Source organism: Choloepus didactylus, chromosome 17 (genome assembly GCF_015220235.1).
Source record: "Choloepus didactylus isolate mChoDid1 chromosome 17, mChoDid1.pri, whole genome shotgun sequence".
Lineage (NCBI taxonomy): Eukaryota > Metazoa > Chordata > Mammalia > Pilosa > Megalonychidae > Choloepus > Choloepus didactylus.
Window position 1 is genome coordinate 31,363,626 of NC_051323.1, and position 17,985 is coordinate 31,381,610.

Genomic DNA, 17,985 nt, shown 5'->3' on the forward strand with positions numbered 1-17,985 from the left:
GGCAGTGGCAACGAACTGTTCTAGTAGACAATGTATTCTTCACCGCCACACACTTGCAGCTAAAGAAAAAATTCTCTTTTTAATATTCTGCTATGTACTGAAGTACCATGGTTATCTCAAGGAAAAGAACTTCTGTGATTGAATTATAAGCTGTACTGGGCACTTTTTTTCAAGGAACACCAGTTTACTTAAAAGAATCGACATATTCATGGTTATTCATACTTGGGTATTTACCAGACATTTTCTAAAAACAAAACAAACAAAGTAAACCCCTTACTTCAAGGAAAACAAATGACAGAATTTGTTGCCAGTAATTAAATTTAAGCTTTCAAGTAAAAAATTAGAATTTTGGACAATTTATCACAGCCACTGTGAACTTAACAGCTTCCCAGTACTTAAAGACTTTTTTGTTGACATCTGCTGGTAATAAAAATGGGATTTTGTTTTGATATTTTATAATGAAACTTGTTATTGAGAATACCTAAATAACTTAGAAAATTGATATTTTCCAAGTGACTAAGGCATTTACAGCACAAAATCATGCATGGGCAAATGATCCAGTCAAAAAAAACAAGGTAGACCAATGGATTTTAATGTAACAGTAAAAAAATTTATTGCTGTAGTTTCAGATTCCATGTTCTAATTAACCTTTCAGAAGCTATCATTTTTATCCAGCAATAAAAAGGAACAAACTACTGCTATGCTATAAACATGGATGAACCTCATCAACATTATGCTAAGTGAAGGAGGCCAGACACAAAAGACCACGTATTATATGATTCCATTTACATAAAGTGTCCGGAAAAGGCAAATCTATAGAGACAGAAAGTAGATTAGTGGTTGCCTGGGATCGGGAGTTGAAGAGGGGAATGACTGCAAATGGGGACGAAGGATCTTTTAAGGGTGATGAAAATGTCCTAATATTTGATTGTGGTGATGGTTGTACAACCCTATGAATACGCTAAAATACACTGAATTGTATACTTTGATGAATTTTATTGTATATAATTATACCTCAGTAAAGCTGTTAAAAAGAAAAAAAGAAATTGCACTGGTCAAGTTTTGATGTAGTTATCAAAGAAGAATATCCATAATTATCTGAAAAGGCTATTAAAATATTCTTCCCTTTTCCAACTACAAATCTTTAAGAGCCCAGATTTTCTTCTTATACTTGAAACAAAACAACATATTACAATAGTGACTGTGGAAGCAGATACGAGAATCCAGTGGCCTTCTATTGAAGGCCTTCTACAGAAAACTGTAAAAACAGTACCTTTCTTCGGGCACAAAAACTTATTTATAATAACCCAAAATGGACATATTATGTTTATTTCTAAATGAATTAATAAATACTTTAAAAATCTCTCAGTTTTTATTTCTAACATGGTAAATACTGACAGATACAACCCACATAAACAAAAGCTCTCTGAGGCCCTCAATAAATTCTAAGAGTATAAAGGGTTCCTGAAACCAGTAAGTTTGAGAAGCACTATTATAATTATAAAAAAACCTTTCAAAAAAACTTGTGGTTTTTAAGATGCTTAAATGTGGTCAATTATCTGTATAAAGAAGATGACAACATCATTTTTAATTGAGTTAAAAGCCCATCAATATTCAGTTCTGCAAACAGCTATTTGCCTGTTTTAAGCAGGTTATCTGAGATTTCTTTTTAGAAGCTTACCATTTAAGCTGCGAATACACCTTATATCAAGGCTTCTCAGGCGAGAGTCGTCTCTTAGATCTAAATTATCTGATATGGATTGTATTGCCAGTCTTGCAAAGACTAAATCAATCTTAGGAAAGAGTAAAAAAAAGAACATATATTACTTTTTTCCTTCTTATCTACCCCCTCCCTGCACCTCAAAAACGTAAAAAATTCTAATTTCTAGTTTGGGAAATTCAACCAAAATTTCAAAATGCCTATGTAGGCAATCTCCCATAGGAAAACCACCACAATGTTTTGTTAAGATAATGAACTTTTCAAATTAAGAGAAAACATTTTAATTTTAACATATATGCAATTATAGGAAAAAACTCCTTGTCGGAAGATTTTTAGATGATAATGGCAGGCCCAACACACATTTACATTCATTCCCTTCCGAAATCCCTGTAAAATACCTGTAAAATTTTATTTTGTTTTTTGTTTAGTTTTATTTTGTTTTTAAAGGCATAAACCATTAGGACAAAGAAAACAGAAGGCAACACAGCAAAAATATGAAAGCTAGGAGGTAGATGGACAAGTGGTAACAGATCCAGTATATCTAAGAAAGCAGAGATAAATAAAAACTGCATCCAGGAAATAAGGACAGGAGGCTGTAAATATATGCATAAATAAAAAGAAACAATTAGAGAATTAAAAAAAGTACTCTTAGAAATTAAAACTAGGACAGCAGAAATGAAAAACAACAGAAAGTTCAGAAGACGGAAATACCCAAAAAGCAGAAAAGATGAAGATGTGGTTAAGTGGGAAAGAATAGAAAGCCAGCTCTAGAGATCCAAAATCCAAATGTTAGGAGTTACAGAAAAAAAGAGAAAACAAAGGCAGAAAATCAAACAGAATTCAACAAAATTTCCAATTACTGAAGAACATAAGTTTCCACATTGAAAGACGACTACTGAGTACCTAGCACATTGGCTGTAAAGACCCACAGCAAAGTATACCATCATGAATTCCACAACCACGAAGACAAAAAAAAATCCTATAAGCTTTCAGAGAGACAAAACAAGTCACAAAAAAAGAATGTGGACTCAAAATGGCATCACATTTCTCAACACACCATGGAAGCCAGAAGACAATGAAGCAAGGCCTTCAAAATTCTGAGGAAAAATTATTGCCTACCTAGACCTCTATACTCAAACTATCAATTTAGTGTGAAGACAGATAAGGACATTTTTAAACATTCAAAAATTTTAAATGTACCCTTTCTCAGGGAGCTATTGGATGAGCTCCACTACCATTAAGAGTAAATCAAGAAAGAAGCAGTCTAGAGAGAAGCAAAAGGAAAATCCAAGGATGACAGCAAAGGAAGATGCCAGGATGGCAGCTGTTCCTCAGTCATGGAGAACAATCAGCTTGGACTGGAACAGGTGAGAAGACTCAGTGAAATATTTTTTCAAGATAAGGACAAAATATTTCATGGGTCTAAACACATTTGGAGGAGATTTAGACAATTAGCAGAGACTGGGTTTGAATTAGTTCACAAGTATGAAAACCAAGCAAAAAAAAAAAAAACACCCAAATATTAACTCTAAAGACAGCAAAATGTCAGACAGCATACAATCTAGTTATCTTTTGTGCTCAACTTTGAACACTGTTTTCAAGATCATAATAATATAAACAGTGAATTATAATATAATTATTTTTGGATATTTATGGGAATGAGAAAGGTTAAGAATAATGAGGGTAGGGATGGAGGGTGGTTCATTTTCTATGGTGAGAATTCAACAGATATAAGAGAGAAGAAGGTGAGAGACTCTTTAAATAGTATTTGATTCTTTAAACTATGTGCTTATTGAAGTCTGATTTTCAAAAGTGGGCTAAATGGTTTAAATGTAGAGTCGGAAAAATATTACACACTTACCTCAATACCATCAAATTCAAATTTTATAACTGGTACAAAGGCATCTTCTACAGCCTACAAAAGAGAAAACAATTATAACACATAAGGTGCAATCCTTTCTCTGCCCCTCCTAGCCACCAAAAATGTGAATACCTTTGCTCCGAATTTGTGTTTTAACTCAATAGAAAAAACTGAAAATGTCCTTGTTCTTACATCCTAGATAAGTATTTCTAATTTGTGACCTACATTACTTAAGAAGATATATAAAATGCCTATGACAGTAGTTATCTGACTTATTATCCTTTTAAAAATATTCATCAGAAACTGGAAGGCTATCATTTTTGTTACTTACTATTTCTTGAGCCTAAAGTGAAAACTGATTAGTTAGAAAGAGCACTAGTGTCAGAAATTTTAAAAAATTAAAAAATAATCAGAGCTCATAACTAATCTAACAAAAAATAAGATAATAACATGGTCAATATAGTTTGGGTAATTTCTCAGTAGAAATGATGTCTGTCTCCCAACATAACAAAGTCTTAACCTCCTCTGAAAGTGTTCCCAGACTCCCAAATAGAGTAGATCCTTTTTAGAACTTCACCTTATCCTAGCACTTTAGATTACATTAAAACTGTGTTTATTTAGTTTCCCCAACCTCCACAGCCCCTACACATACAATGTCTTGTTCATTCTTGTATTTATGGGATTAAGGTTATATCTGTTCAATTATTGGTCCCCAAATTTTATTTGCTGAATGAATGGCCAGATACACATTTTTTTTAACAGTTACTAACTGAGCCTTACATATAATAGCAGCCACCATTTGATATGTATCAACCATTTATCAGATATTATAGTAAATTTTATGGAAATTATCTCATCAATCCTCAAGAAAAACCTTATAAAGAGGTTATCACCATCTCCATTTTTCAGATGAGGAAACAGGTTCAGAGAGAATAGGTAATTTGACCAAGGTCAAATAATTAACATGTGGTGAATTCTAGATTAAAACCCAGGTCTGTATAACTATAAAGCCCATGTTCTTAATGGCTGCATTTATTTTAACAAGACATAGCAACTTCTTAAAAGATATTTCAATAATCATAGACCCTAGCTTTTAAAGCTATCTGTGACTGAGTTCAAAACATTAAATACCAAAGGATACATACCCTTAAATTTCTAATGCCATCCTGATGTTTCAATTTTTCAAAGAAAGACTGAAAAAAATCAGATCTCTCTACATGTCTTGGGGCTACACAAAGGGCATCAATGTCAGCTCCTGCAAATCAACATATTTCTAATCAAGAAGTGTATATTAAATATGTATCGATTTTTGTTCAAGTACACACGAACACATATACAGAACAAAGTATATGAGTAACAGAAGATGTTAACAATGATTAGCTTTAAGTAGTGAGATTATGGGATTTTTTTTCTCCGTATTTTCTAATTATGAACAACAAATAAAAGTTTGTTATTGAAAGTTCTTATCACCAGAACACAGAAAAGCAGTTACCTTTGGTATGTACTCCAAGCCTATAGGATCCAAATGTGAAAATTTTACCACCAACAGTAGCCACAACAGAAGGTGGGAGATTCTAAAATAAAATTAATCAAAAGGCATTTAATCATTCAAATGATTTAGTATAAAAAAATCACCTACATGTGTACTGCCTTTTATTGAGCAAGTGATATAAGTACATTTATCAACCTTGGTAGATGATGAGATGAGTTTTGTAAAAGTACTTCAGGTTTCTTGTGGTTGCGACTTGAAGTAATGAGGCTGTTCTCAGAGGCAAGACAAAATAAATTCATGCCCACTATGCATGCATACATCTCTATCTTAAGAAAAACATTTTTTTCACTTGACCCTACTTGTCCCCTCCAAATGCTTGTCTTTGGCTCCATCATTTTCAATAGTCACCAAAAAATTCTTTACCAAACCAATGTGCTTTCAGCTCTCTACAGCAGGATACTTACTCTTGACCAATCCTATCTCATCTTTAGATCTTGTGACTGATATGCTTAATCCCTTGATTCTAGTAGTTCTGCAACCTTTCTCTGGTAAAACTTTGTAGCTACCCTAAATGGGGTCATTCTTGCCATAATCTCTTTATGACAGCTAATCTAACAACTTCGATTAATATATTTTTGATTTTCCTTAATTATAATGCTACTTTTCACCTCTGTCTAGAGCCAATTCTAACTGTCCCATCAAATATTTTTACTCAGTATCCATGCCTGAAACAAGCAAAAAATCCTTCTTATGATTAAAACTAGGTATCTCTCCTGATTTCCCTATTTCTCATTTTTCTTACTGACCAGACTTATTTTATTATTCTTGGCTTACCAATTCTTAAGTTTTTATTCCTCATATTTGCCTTTCTATTCAACTACCACCTAATTCCATACTTATTTAATAGTATGCTAAGCTGCCTTCTTGTCCTTAGTTATTCTTGTCTTTTTACCCATTTTGTTACATTCTTAAATTTACTCTATTATATAGTTCTTCTACTCTCAACTTGTCGTCTTTTCTGACTTCTGAGGTCAGGATCCTCAGGCCACCTACTGAAGATCTCTGCAATATGCTTCCACAGGGCTCTATCGTGCTTTGTCTCCCAGCCTTCCCTTTCGAAATTCCAACTGCCAATATGCTATATAATCCAATCTCCTTTCCATTGTCCTTGCCATTGCCCCTGCCATGCTTGCTTCTGCTCTCTGGGAATCTCAATACCATCCAGTTTTCAAGGTGTATTTCAAATTCTGCCTCTCCCATGAAGCCTTCCCTGATCATCTCCACTCCATAACAAGCTCTTTTTCCCTCATGTTCTTCTTCATGAACTTTAAACTCCTTTATACTGCCTTTGTTGTCTTTTTTTTTTTTTAGCATGAGTCTCATCTGTTCAACTATATTTAAATTCCTCAAGGGTGAAAACTGTATCTACTATTTCTCTGTATTTCCCCATAATGCCCAGTGCATTAGTTAAACTCTGCTGAATAACTTGAATAAAAGTATCCACATAACAGAGAATTCTGTTTATTTCCTTTGTTTATTGGATATTAACGTTTCACAAGTATCCTAAATAATGCTATGGCTAGGAAGTAGTTATTGATGACTAACATGGATCAAAAGGACTCAGCCAGAACCTTTTAGTTTACTTCGCTACTTTGAAAAGCATGATCCTTGCATGATTTACGAGAAAATGATATGCTGAATAACAGGTAAAATATCTTTGCCACAAATGACAGGGTTTAAAGTAGAATGATTTGATTTGGAATTCTTGACTGTTTAAACATCCCAATTGTGATAGAATATTCAAATGATCTTTGATCTAACTTAAATCTCCAGTTATTTTCCAAACTGAGATATGCATAAATGAAAGGGAATAATAACGGACACAGTCAGAAAATGACCAAACACCTTATCCACTCAAGGGAAGATGTTAAAACTGAATTTTTTTTTTTTATAACTCATGACTAGTATCATTTTACCTGCTCAGAATTCAACTTATCCAATAGTCTTAACTACCCATAAACCTAGTAAGAGCTCAGAAATGAGCCAGAAAGCCTTTTAGCAGCAAAAGTAAATAGCAAAAAGGAGAGAGAGAAGATGGCGGCATAGAGAGGAATGGAAGTTAGTCAGTCCCCCAGGAACAACTAATCAACCAGGAACAACTAGTAAATAATCTGGAGTAACTGTTGGGGGACAAACATGACTGTCCACACATTATACACCAACCTGGATTGGGAGGAATGCCTGACATCGCAGCATAAAATCTATTAAGTAAAGACTGCAGACCTGTGCCGAGAGCCCCTCCCCCACAGCAGCCCAAACTGCAAAACCTAGCTGTGACAGAGAGCAGCACTTTCCGAACAAGCGAATATACCTCAGCCCGGCTCCAACTGGGGTTTTAACTGGCAAACATGGACTGTTCAATGCAAGCTGCAAATCCCCAACAAGCAGACACAGGCTTTTAGTGATGACTGACCTTAAAGAGCTGGTGGACTTCTCTGTGCCAGAAGGGGGAGCCCAGAGGACCGGCTGGTATCTCCGGCCAGTGGGTGAAGCTGGGGAGACCATGGACTGGCCCTGAAGGGGGGGCTTTCTGTCCCTTTTTCTCCCTTTCAACCTTGGTGGCTCAGTGGAGAAAGCCACAGCCATTTTCAGTTCACAGCTCTCTGAGCCAGACAAGGGTGGAGATAGCAGAGTCAGAGAGACACAAGAGCCTATTTAAATGCAAATTAAACTCCCTAGAGAGTCTATCTTTCCTAAGAAGAAGGAGGTGGTTCCCAGCCCAACTACAGCCTCTCATTCAGAACCAGACCCCAGAGCCTGGGGGAAAACAGCCAAAACAGAAACTAAGAACTAAGGGGGCCACACCTTCTTATACCAGTCAGGAGCTACAGGCTGACAGGTACCATCTGCTGGGCAGGTTAGGAAAGGCACAGCAGCTTGAGGCCTCACAGGGTGTCTCAATCTTCTAAGGGAGACCTGATACTGAATATTACCCACTTCTGAGATCTGAGGCTGTTCTAGTCTGGGGTAATACCTGATTGGGGTAACCAAGGAAACCAGATGCCTAGACAACAGAAAACTACAACCTACACTAAGAAAAACGAAGATATGGCCCAGTCAAAGGAACAAACTTACACTTCAACTGAGATACAGGAATTGAAACAATTAATGCTAAATCAATTCAAAAAGTTTAGGGAAGATATGACAAAAGAGATGAAGTGCATAATGAAAACACTGGGCAAATATAAGGTAGAAATTGAAAGTTTGAAAAACAACTGGCAGATCTATGGAAATAAAAGGCACAACACAAGAGATGAAAGACACAATGGAGACACACAACAGCAGATCTTAAGAGGCAGAAGAAAACACTCAGGAACTGGAAAACAAGACATCTGAAAGCCTACAGATAAAGGAACAGATAGAGAAAAGAATGGAAAAATATGAGCAACGTCTCAGGGAATTGAATGACACCATGAAATACATGAATGTATATCATGGGTGTCCCAGAAGAAGAAGAGAAGGTTAAAGGAACAGAAGCAATAAGAGAGGAAGTAATCAACAAAAACTTCCCATCTCTTATGAAAGACATAAAATTACAGATCCAAGAAGCGCAGCGTACCCCAACCAGAATAGATCTGAATAGACCTACGCCAAGACATTATATATCAGCTTGTCAAACATCCAAGACAAAGAGAATCCTGAAAGCAGCAAGAGAAAAGCGATCCATCACATACAAAGGAAGCTTGATAAGACTACGTGTGGATTTCTCAGTAGAAACCATGGAGGCAAGAAGGAAGTTGTGTGATATATTTAAGATATTGAAAGAGAAAAACTGCCAACCAAGAATCCTGTATCCGGCAAAACTGTCCTTCAAATATGAGGGAGACTTTAAAATATTTTCTGACAAAGAGAAATGAGAGAGTTTGTGAACAAGATACCTGCTCTACAGGAAACACTAAAGGGAGCACTACAGACAGATACAAAAAGACAGGGGTGAGAGGTTTGGAACACAATCTTGGGTGAGTATGGTTGAAAGAGGAAGGTTAGGGACATGTGGGACACCAGCAGGAAAGAGGAAAGATAAAGACTGGGACTGTGTAATTCAGTGAAACCTAGAGGGCTCAATAATTGTGATAAAACGTACAAATATGTTTTTACGCGAGGGAGAACAAATGAATGTCAACCTTGCAAGGTGTTTAAAAATAGGGTGGTATTGGGGGAAAGAGGCAATCAATGCAAACTAGAGACTATAATTAACAGAAGTATTGTATATGCTTCCTTTAATGTGACAAAGGCAATATACCAAAGCTAAATGCATATAAGAGGGGGGCATAAGGGAGGGATATGGGACTCTTGGCATTGGTGATGCTGTCTGACTCTTTATTCTACTTTAGTTTAATGCTATTTTTCCTTTTGTTGCTTCTTAGCTGTCATGTTTTTTTTTCTTTTTCTTTTTCTCTTTTTCTTTTTCTTTTGTCTCTCTACCTTCTTTGACTCTTTCTCCTTCTTTGTGGAAGAAATGGAGACGTCCTTATATAGATAGTGGTGAGGGTGGTGAATACATAAATATGTGACTATACAGGGAACCATCGATTGTTTACTTAGGATGGAATGCATGGGGTATGAACAAAACCATCTTTAAAAAAAATGGGTTGATGAAGAAACCTTGAGGACACTATATTGAGTGAAATAAGCCAGACACATAAGGACAAATATTGCAGGGTCTCATTGATATGAACTAATTATAATATGTAAACTCATAGACATGAAATATAAGTTACCAGGATATAGAACAAAGCTAAGAATGGAGAGTGGTTGCTTATTATGAGCAGAATGTTCAACTAGGTTGAACTTAAGTGTTTAAAAATGGACAGAGGTGACAGTAGCACTTTGTGAGAATAACTTAACAGTGCTGAAAGATGTGTGAATGTGGTAGAAAGGGTAAGCTCAGAGTCATGTATGTCACCAGAAGGAAAGTTAGAGGTTAAAAGATGGGAATGTATAAAATGGTGAATCCTGGAGGGCAATGCTCATGTTTAACTGTTCAAATATTAGAAACCTCTTTCATGAACTAGAACAAATGTATGACACTATAACTAGAAGTTAATAACAGAGGGGCATATAGGGAGAAAAGTAAACATATTGCAAACTATATACTACAGCTAGTAGTATTTTAACATTCTTTCATCAACAGTAACAAATGTACTATACCAATACTAAGAGTCAATAATGGAGGAGGGGTGGTTAGGGGTATGGGAGGATTTAAGTTTCCTTTTTTTTTTTGTCTTTCTTTTCTGGAGTAATGAAAATGTTCTAAAAATAAAAAAAAAATTAATTGTGGTGATGGATGCACAGCTGTATGATGGTACCATGGGCAACTGATTGTACACTTTGGATCTTTGGATAATTGTATGGAATGTGAACAATCTCAATTTTAAAAAAAAAGCTTAAAAAAAAAAAAAAAAAGTAAAAGGCAAAAATTCCCATATAACCAAGTTTAATGACTGTATTCTTATGAGGGTCCCTCAAAAGCTTACTCAGGGGGGGAACAAGAAGGAGCTCAGAGAAGCTGAGAGAGACATTTTGGAGAGAAGCTAAGATATGTAATCCAGAGTTTGCCCCCAGAAGAAGCTAAACATTGAGAGATCCAGACACTTGGAGATGCAGATAGGAAGACTTTTGGAGGTGCTAAGCAAAGAGATGAAGCCCAGAGTTTGCTCTGGAGAAGCTAAGAGAGGACCTCCATTTGCTTAGATGCATAGGAGATGAAGAAGCTAAGAGAGACAGAAGGCCAGAGACATTTTAGAGAAAGCTATTTTGAAACCAGAACCTGGGAGCAAAGGAAGAGCAGACACCAGCCACGTGCCTTCCCAGCTGACAGAGGTGTTCTGGATGCCATCGGCCTTTCTTCAGTGAAGGTATCCTCTTGTCAATGCCTTAGTTTGGACACTTCTATGACCTTAGAACTGTGTATTTGTAACTTAATAAATCCCCTTTATAAAAGCCAAAAAAAAAAAAAAAAAAAAAAAAGCTTAGTGTCTATTATTTAAAAGAAACAATAAATATGTATCACTGGTACAGAAAGAAATAATTCAAGCTGTAAAAGAATTCTAACAAATGTTTACCTAGTTTGTAAACCCATGCAGATTAAGGGGGGAGGGACTTTACAGAGAGATAACAGTTAACAGCTGTGAGATGTTAACTTCCAACTGTCTGCTCTTAAGAAAAAGATGGGAAAACTATAAAAACCAAAAACTTAATAGACAACAGTTTGGTTCACTTAGTGAAGGGGAAAACTGTATCACTCAGTTGAACAAGCACTACATCACTCTAGTACAGCCAGTAAAATAATATTCATAGTGATGATTCTGAGACAATAATGAAAATTCAATTACATTCAAAATAAGCAAAGAGGAAAAATGTAATCGATTTTAGAGAAAAATAGTTAAGCTACAGGAGGGGGAACAAGTTCTACAGGTATAAATCAGGGCTTGCAAACTTTAATGTTTTCAGGGGCCAGATCGATATGCAAATAAGGGAAGCATAGATAAGAAACACAGAAACTGGTAAGTGACAGTCTGCTGTGTCAGAGAGGACAAGAGGATGGGGAATGGTGCCGGCTGTGAGGTACTGGAGGGCAAGAGCCCATCCCTTTACAGAAAGGCAGGCCCTGCATTGCCAGATCTTATATTTCATAAACAAGTTTAAAATCTGACTTTCAAGTTAAAAAAAACCCAAACAAACAAAAAAACAAAAACCAGAAAACAAAAACAAACAAAAATCCTCCTGATATTTAAAATTTGGGCTACCACAAAAGGGTTAAATAAGACATATATTTTTTTGTGGGCTTGTAGCTAGACATTGGTCATCTCTGGGGTAAATCTTCATCTTTTTGGAAACTCAAATATCTAAAACAGTTCATTCCCAAGTGTACCAGAGAGCCAAGTTTTAATGTATTTCAGATTATTATCAACTCCTGCATTTTATTATTAGGACTAATGGCCAGGGCATAATGAACCTAAGAATTCCAAGTGGTTGAGCCTTACCTTACTTTCACTGACATTGCAAATCCATTCTTTCACTAAATTGTTCAATTTACCAAGAACAACCAGCCTATTAAAAAAAAAATGCTTTAGATTAAAACTAAAAAGAAAACAAAACAAACAATATTAAAAAATGCCAAACACAAGCAGTACCTCTTTGTTGGTGCGAGAGTAAAACCATATCATACACATGTTAACGCTGTCATTATCTATTGATATGTGGCACATCTCTTTGGCATTCTTAGGTTCCGAAGAGAGCCAAAGAGATAGTAGGTGTGATGATAGTATTTTGGGTCTTTGAGCTATTTTCATTGACCTTCACTGAGGCTGTAGAAGCCAACCAAATTGTCAACTTTCTTGACTTAACTAAGAAATTAAATAAATTCAATGTTGTAATATAGTTTAGCATTCTCTCACTGTCAGCCACAGGTCTTTGGATAATTAAAATGAGTAAATCAATTATTACCTAATTTTTATTAACTAATATTACTAAAAGCAGTATGGTATTAAAACAAACAAATTTGTAATCAATGGCATACCAAATGCACATTAAAAAAAAAAAATCCATGTTAGAAGGAAAAAAAGAAGGGTGGTAGGCATCTCAAAGACAACACATCCAAAATTGAACTCTTGATCTGTCCAAACTTGCTTCTCCTTCATTCTTCCCCAAGTAATGGAACTCCATCCAAGGTGCTCAGACCCCAAATGTTGGCTCATCCTTGACCTTACACTCTCTTATATTCCACAATCATTAAATGTTAGCAACTATACCTTTAAAACGTATCTGGAATCCTACTTCTTATCACCTCCACTTCTATTTCCCTGGTTCGAACTATCATCTTTTCTTCCTTGTGTTATTATAATAGGCCTCCTTACAGGTCTCTCTGCTTCTGGCCTTGCAACCCTATTTGGACTATTCTGAACACAGTAGCCAAAGTGACTGTTAAAAACATGAGTCATATCATGTCAATCCTCTGCTGGAAACCCTTTCATACCTTCCCATTTCACTAAGAGTAAAAGCCAAAACTTTTATGATGGCTTACAAGGTCCTAAGTGGCCTTGCCCTTCAAGTCCCTTTCTATCTCACTTTCTTTAAGTCTATTTCCCCCTCTCCCCGACTCACTCTGCTCCAGATGCCCAGGCTACTTTACTATGTATTCTTTAAACTTATCAGATACACTCCCATCTTGGGCCTTCTGCCTAGAAGACCCTTCCCTCAAATATCCACATCACTCCCTCCCTCAAAGTGAAATCTTCCCTCAAATGTCACCTCAGTGAGCTCTTTTCTGACAACTTCCACTACTCCCAGCTTTATTTTTCTCAGTAGCATTCTTGTATCATTGTATTTACTTATTTATCTGACTTATTGTTAGTCTCCTCCTCCAAACCCCATCTATAATGTAAGCTCCATGAGGGCCAAGATTTTTCTTTTTTTATCACTTCTAATGGGGCACCTAATGGGGCAGGCACATAGTACTTGATATATATTTGTAAAATTAGCAATTATATAATGTGCTGTGAAATATTTTACATATTTAAATCACATACCTGTGATTCAATTCTTCTTCATCTTCAAAAACTCCAAATGGTTTCATAGCATCAATTAATTTCTGTGTGTAAATATGATCAATATCTTTAGGACATGCCAAACTAATTGGAGAGGTGATTCCATAATGCTTTTGTTGACGCTGGCTGTCCAGCACCGTGTTTCTGTAGAAGAAAAATGAAATAGCAGAAAAATTTAAAAGTAACATATTATACTGATACACTGAATCCCTCAATCCACTGCATTTTAATTTAGCTACTTGAAAAGTTTGCTTAGTACTAATAGTCAGGGTCAAGCACTTTTTTTAGAAAGGAATAAATAAGTATTTTGTATTTGTGTTTATGAAGGGCTATCTACACTGCCTTCATCTTTCATGGTTAGGATGTCTTTTCAAGCCAAAAGCAGCATGTGTTGGCATCACGACAACTGTGTATCAACACCACTCAACTGAAATGCAAAGAACCTGAATAGGAGGGATGCCAGGGCCATCTCCACTCCATCCTGCAGACTTATGTCAAGTACCATCTAGATTCTAGAATCTTTTAAAGCAGTCAACCACTTGAAAGAAAGCTCTATGTAAAAGCAATGTTTTCCCAACCCCCAAGAAAGAAACAAAAACATCCCCAAAGAAGGTCGTTGTGAAATATTCTGGCTTTTAAAAAGAAATCACTATTAGATCTACCCTTGAGAAACCTACTTTAATATCCTTTGCTTGAATCAAGAGTTTATAGTCCTAACATCTTGAGTAACTCTAGTTAATTGTCCTCTTCATTTAGACTGGTACCCAGACCAAGTGAAAAATTTTCACATATAATAATTATCAAATTATTTACACTAAATGGCAACCTTTTTTTTTTTAATTTTTTTTATTAAATTCAGTTTTACTGAAATACATTCACACACCATACAATCATCCATGATATACAATCCACTGTCCACAGTATGATAACAGAGTTATGCGTTCATCACCACAATCTATCTCTGAACATTTTCCTTACATCAGAAAGAACCAGAACAAGAATAAAAAATAAAAGTGAAAAAAGAACACCCAAATCATCCCCCCATCCCACCCCATTTGTCCTTTAGTTTTTATCCCCATTCCTCCACTCATCCATACACTAGATAAAGGGGGTGTGATCCACAAGGTCTTCACAATCACACTGTCACCCCTTGTAATCTACATTATTATATAATTGTCGTCAGGAGCCCAGACTGCTGGGTTGGAGTTTGGTAGTTTCAGGTATTTACTTCTAGCTATTCCAATACATTAAAGTAAATGGCAACCTTTTATAGGATACAAAACAAGCCGAACACCAAAGACCCAAACCATCAGGAAATTACAGATTTGAATAAAATGCAACAGAATTTTTGAGACTTTGGGTTTCTACAGACTAATAATTTCAAAATAAATTTTGGGATCAAAATGGGTTGTTAAAACTTTATCTTGCTAAGAAAGGAAAGTAACAAGAAACAAACCAACCCTACCATCTACCTTCACCACCCTTTCATGAAGGGACATTAACAACAACAGTAAGAATGTAATCTCAAAATAAAGAGCAGTCTTTTAAATGGAATAAATTACCTCTGGAAACAACAACACACACAAAAATACAATAGCAACTATTTAATTGTTTCTAAATTTTAACTGGTCATAGAGTGGCTTATTACTAATAAGTTCATACAGTAAGGCAGACATACTTTTTGGCTAAAGATCTCAGTATAGGTAGAGAGGGAGAATCAAATGGAAGATAAAATAGTGTATATACCTTCCAAAATGACTCAATGACTCAAAGAAACAAAAGGGAAACATCAATCCCATTGACTTTAATTTCCCTCTGGCATTTATTTTGCTGTAGAACACTGAACTTCAATTAGTTATTTCCAGTTGTTAACTACTTTTAAAAAAGATTTGGCTCTTTACCTCTAAACGAGGTAAGAGGGGTGTTTTTGTGTTACGTGTGTTTTTATCAGTACAATAAACAGATGGGGCAGCCTGATTCTTTATATATGATCATGTTTTAATCTCAACAATAAGGTAGATACTGAATAAATGCCATTTTACAAATAAGCACCTGAGGTTCAAAGACAGAGTACAAGCCAGAATCTGAAAATGAAACCCCAAAATCTTGCCACCACTCCACTGTCCCTTCCATAACTACTTCTGTTCTGGCAGTAACTTTATGATTCTGGGTCTCACATTCTCATCTATTTGCTGAAAAGTTGGTTACTCAGGGCCCTACTAGCCTCAAAATTCCAAGTCTAGGGCTCTGAACCTCTCTCATCTAGACGGCGTGGGGGGTGTAATAACAGAATCCCACATTCCTTTCAAGCCATCAATTTCACTTATAGGTAAACGCCTTAAAAAAATTCTAGCACTTGTGTACAGGGAGACAAGAATGTTCACTACCACACTGTAACATTAAAAACTGAGAAACAACCTTAACTATTACTGACAGGAAAAGAACTAAATTAGGGTGTATTTCTACAATGGAATACAATACAACAGTTAAAATGAACTAATTAGTGCTGAAAATGTTAACATGGTCAAAGCTCAAAGATATGTTGGGCTAAAGAAGCAGCTGCAGAATGACAAGTGTGACAATAGTTATATAAAGTTTAAAAACAAGTAAAATAATGCCAAAGTTATTTATGGACATATGCATATACAGTGAAACATAAAAACACAAGCAGCAATAATAAACATGGATCAGGACTGTGGACTCCTCTAGGGAGGGAGGTGAATGGGACCAGAGAAGGAGGGAGGGGAGAGTCCTTCAGATGTTTTTGGAGTGCTTCAGTTCTTTTAAAAAAGAAAAAAAAAATCGAAAACACACACACACACACACACACACACACACACACACCGCATATATATAGAATGCTATGCTTTGGGAGAGACGGATGGTGGCTACACGAATGATGCTTATGTTATTCTCTGCATTTTTATTTCCTTATAAAACAAGATGTTAAGAAGCCACAACAAAATCTTGCAAAGCATGGAACATGCTTCTACTTACCAAACTGTAAGCAGGAGGTATAGATCAGTTGATACCGAGGGGAGGTCGCGACGTGGGGAGGCGGGGGCGGTTAAAAGACTATAGCTTTTATTAAAGAGAAGCCCACCGGCCGGCATAGGTCATTCACTCCAGAAGACCTGGAGACAGCCGGTCCGGGAGGAGGGGGAGGTAGGGGGATGGTATTTGCGCCAATGCAGACAGGAGCAGAGACGGGCTCAGGCAGTGCTGGGGGTAGGAGGGTGACCGACAATTTCTCCTTTGGCAACCTAGTCTGGGAGCGCCCTCAGAGGCGGGACAGCCGGAGACAGATGGGTACTCCTTGAGTCTCCGAATCCATGCAGGGGCGGCCAGGTGAGCCGCCGGGTGCAGGGAGGTGCCTTTGCCACCGGCAGCAAGCGGAGACAGAAATCACCGGGGCAAGCTCCGGGAAGGGTGCGAGAGGCAGGGAACCGAAACAGGGCCCCGCGCCGACGACCCCAGCCCACCCCTGTCCACCTTGCCCCCAACCGCCGCCCCCCACCACTTACGCAGACATCTCTTTCATCGCTTCCTGCGTCTCTCCCTCCGGCGAGTATCTTTCCCGCTGGAGTCCTGTCCTTGCTCCTCCCTTCTCCTGTCCACTATACTCCGTTTGCCTGTAGCTCGCTTACTCGCTCACTTTCTCACTACACCCGAGGCATCCAACCGAGTACTGAAAACACCACAAAACCGGCTCTATTTATGACAATACAGCACGGCCGACGCCAATATGGCGCCGCTTCCCAGCCTGCCTCTCGCTCTCCGCGGCCCCGCCCCCGGGGGTCTGGGCCCGCCCCTAGCCGGACTCTTCTGGGTCCCTGGAGGTTCCGATGGCACCGCCTCACAGGCGTCAGTAGTCGCTGCAGTCGCCGGTTGGAAGGAGTATTTTGTTCCTACTTCTCGGTGGGACTTTAGATCCAAGCAAACCTCTTGGAAGGCAGTTTGGAACTATGTCTACCTTGTTTCTCTAATAAGAGCATATCTCGTATATTTAAAAAAAAATCACACCCTTGCCTAGCAAATACTGTTTTCTTCATTATACCATACATTTTTTTTTTTATTAAATTCAGTTTTATTGAAATACATTCACACACCATACAATCATCCATGATATACAATCCACTGTCCACAGTATGATAACAGAGTTATGCGTTCATCACCACAATCTATCTCTGAACATTTTCCTTACATCAGAAAGAACCAGAACAAGAATAAAAAATAAAAGTGAAAAAAAAAAACACCCAAATCATCCCCCCATCCCACCCCATTTGTCCTTTAGTTTTTATCC

The 17,985-nt window shown here is 37.1% G+C and overlaps 1 protein-coding gene across 1 annotated transcript in view; it reads right to left on the reverse strand.

The window, feature by feature from the left end:
* Positions 1–17,435, reverse strand: part of PAPOLG (poly(A) polymerase gamma) — a 34,901-nt gene extending 17,466 nt beyond the window's left edge. The window contains exons 1-7 of the mRNA XM_037807228.1: positions 17,207–17,435; positions 13,665–13,826; positions 12,120–12,186; positions 5,074–5,155; positions 4,727–4,836; positions 3,582–3,635; positions 1,682–1,793 (exon numbers count right to left, since the gene is read on the reverse strand). Of these exons, the coding sequence (XP_037663156.1) occupies positions 1,682–1,793; positions 3,582–3,635; positions 4,727–4,836; positions 5,074–5,155; positions 12,120–12,186; positions 13,665–13,826; positions 17,207–17,223 (604 nt within the window). The 5' untranslated portion in view covers positions 17,224–17,435. The remainder of the gene's footprint in view (positions 1–1,681; positions 1,794–3,581; positions 3,636–4,726; positions 4,837–5,073; positions 5,156–12,119; positions 12,187–13,664; positions 13,827–17,206) is intronic.
* Positions 17,436–17,985: the final 550 nt, after the last annotated feature.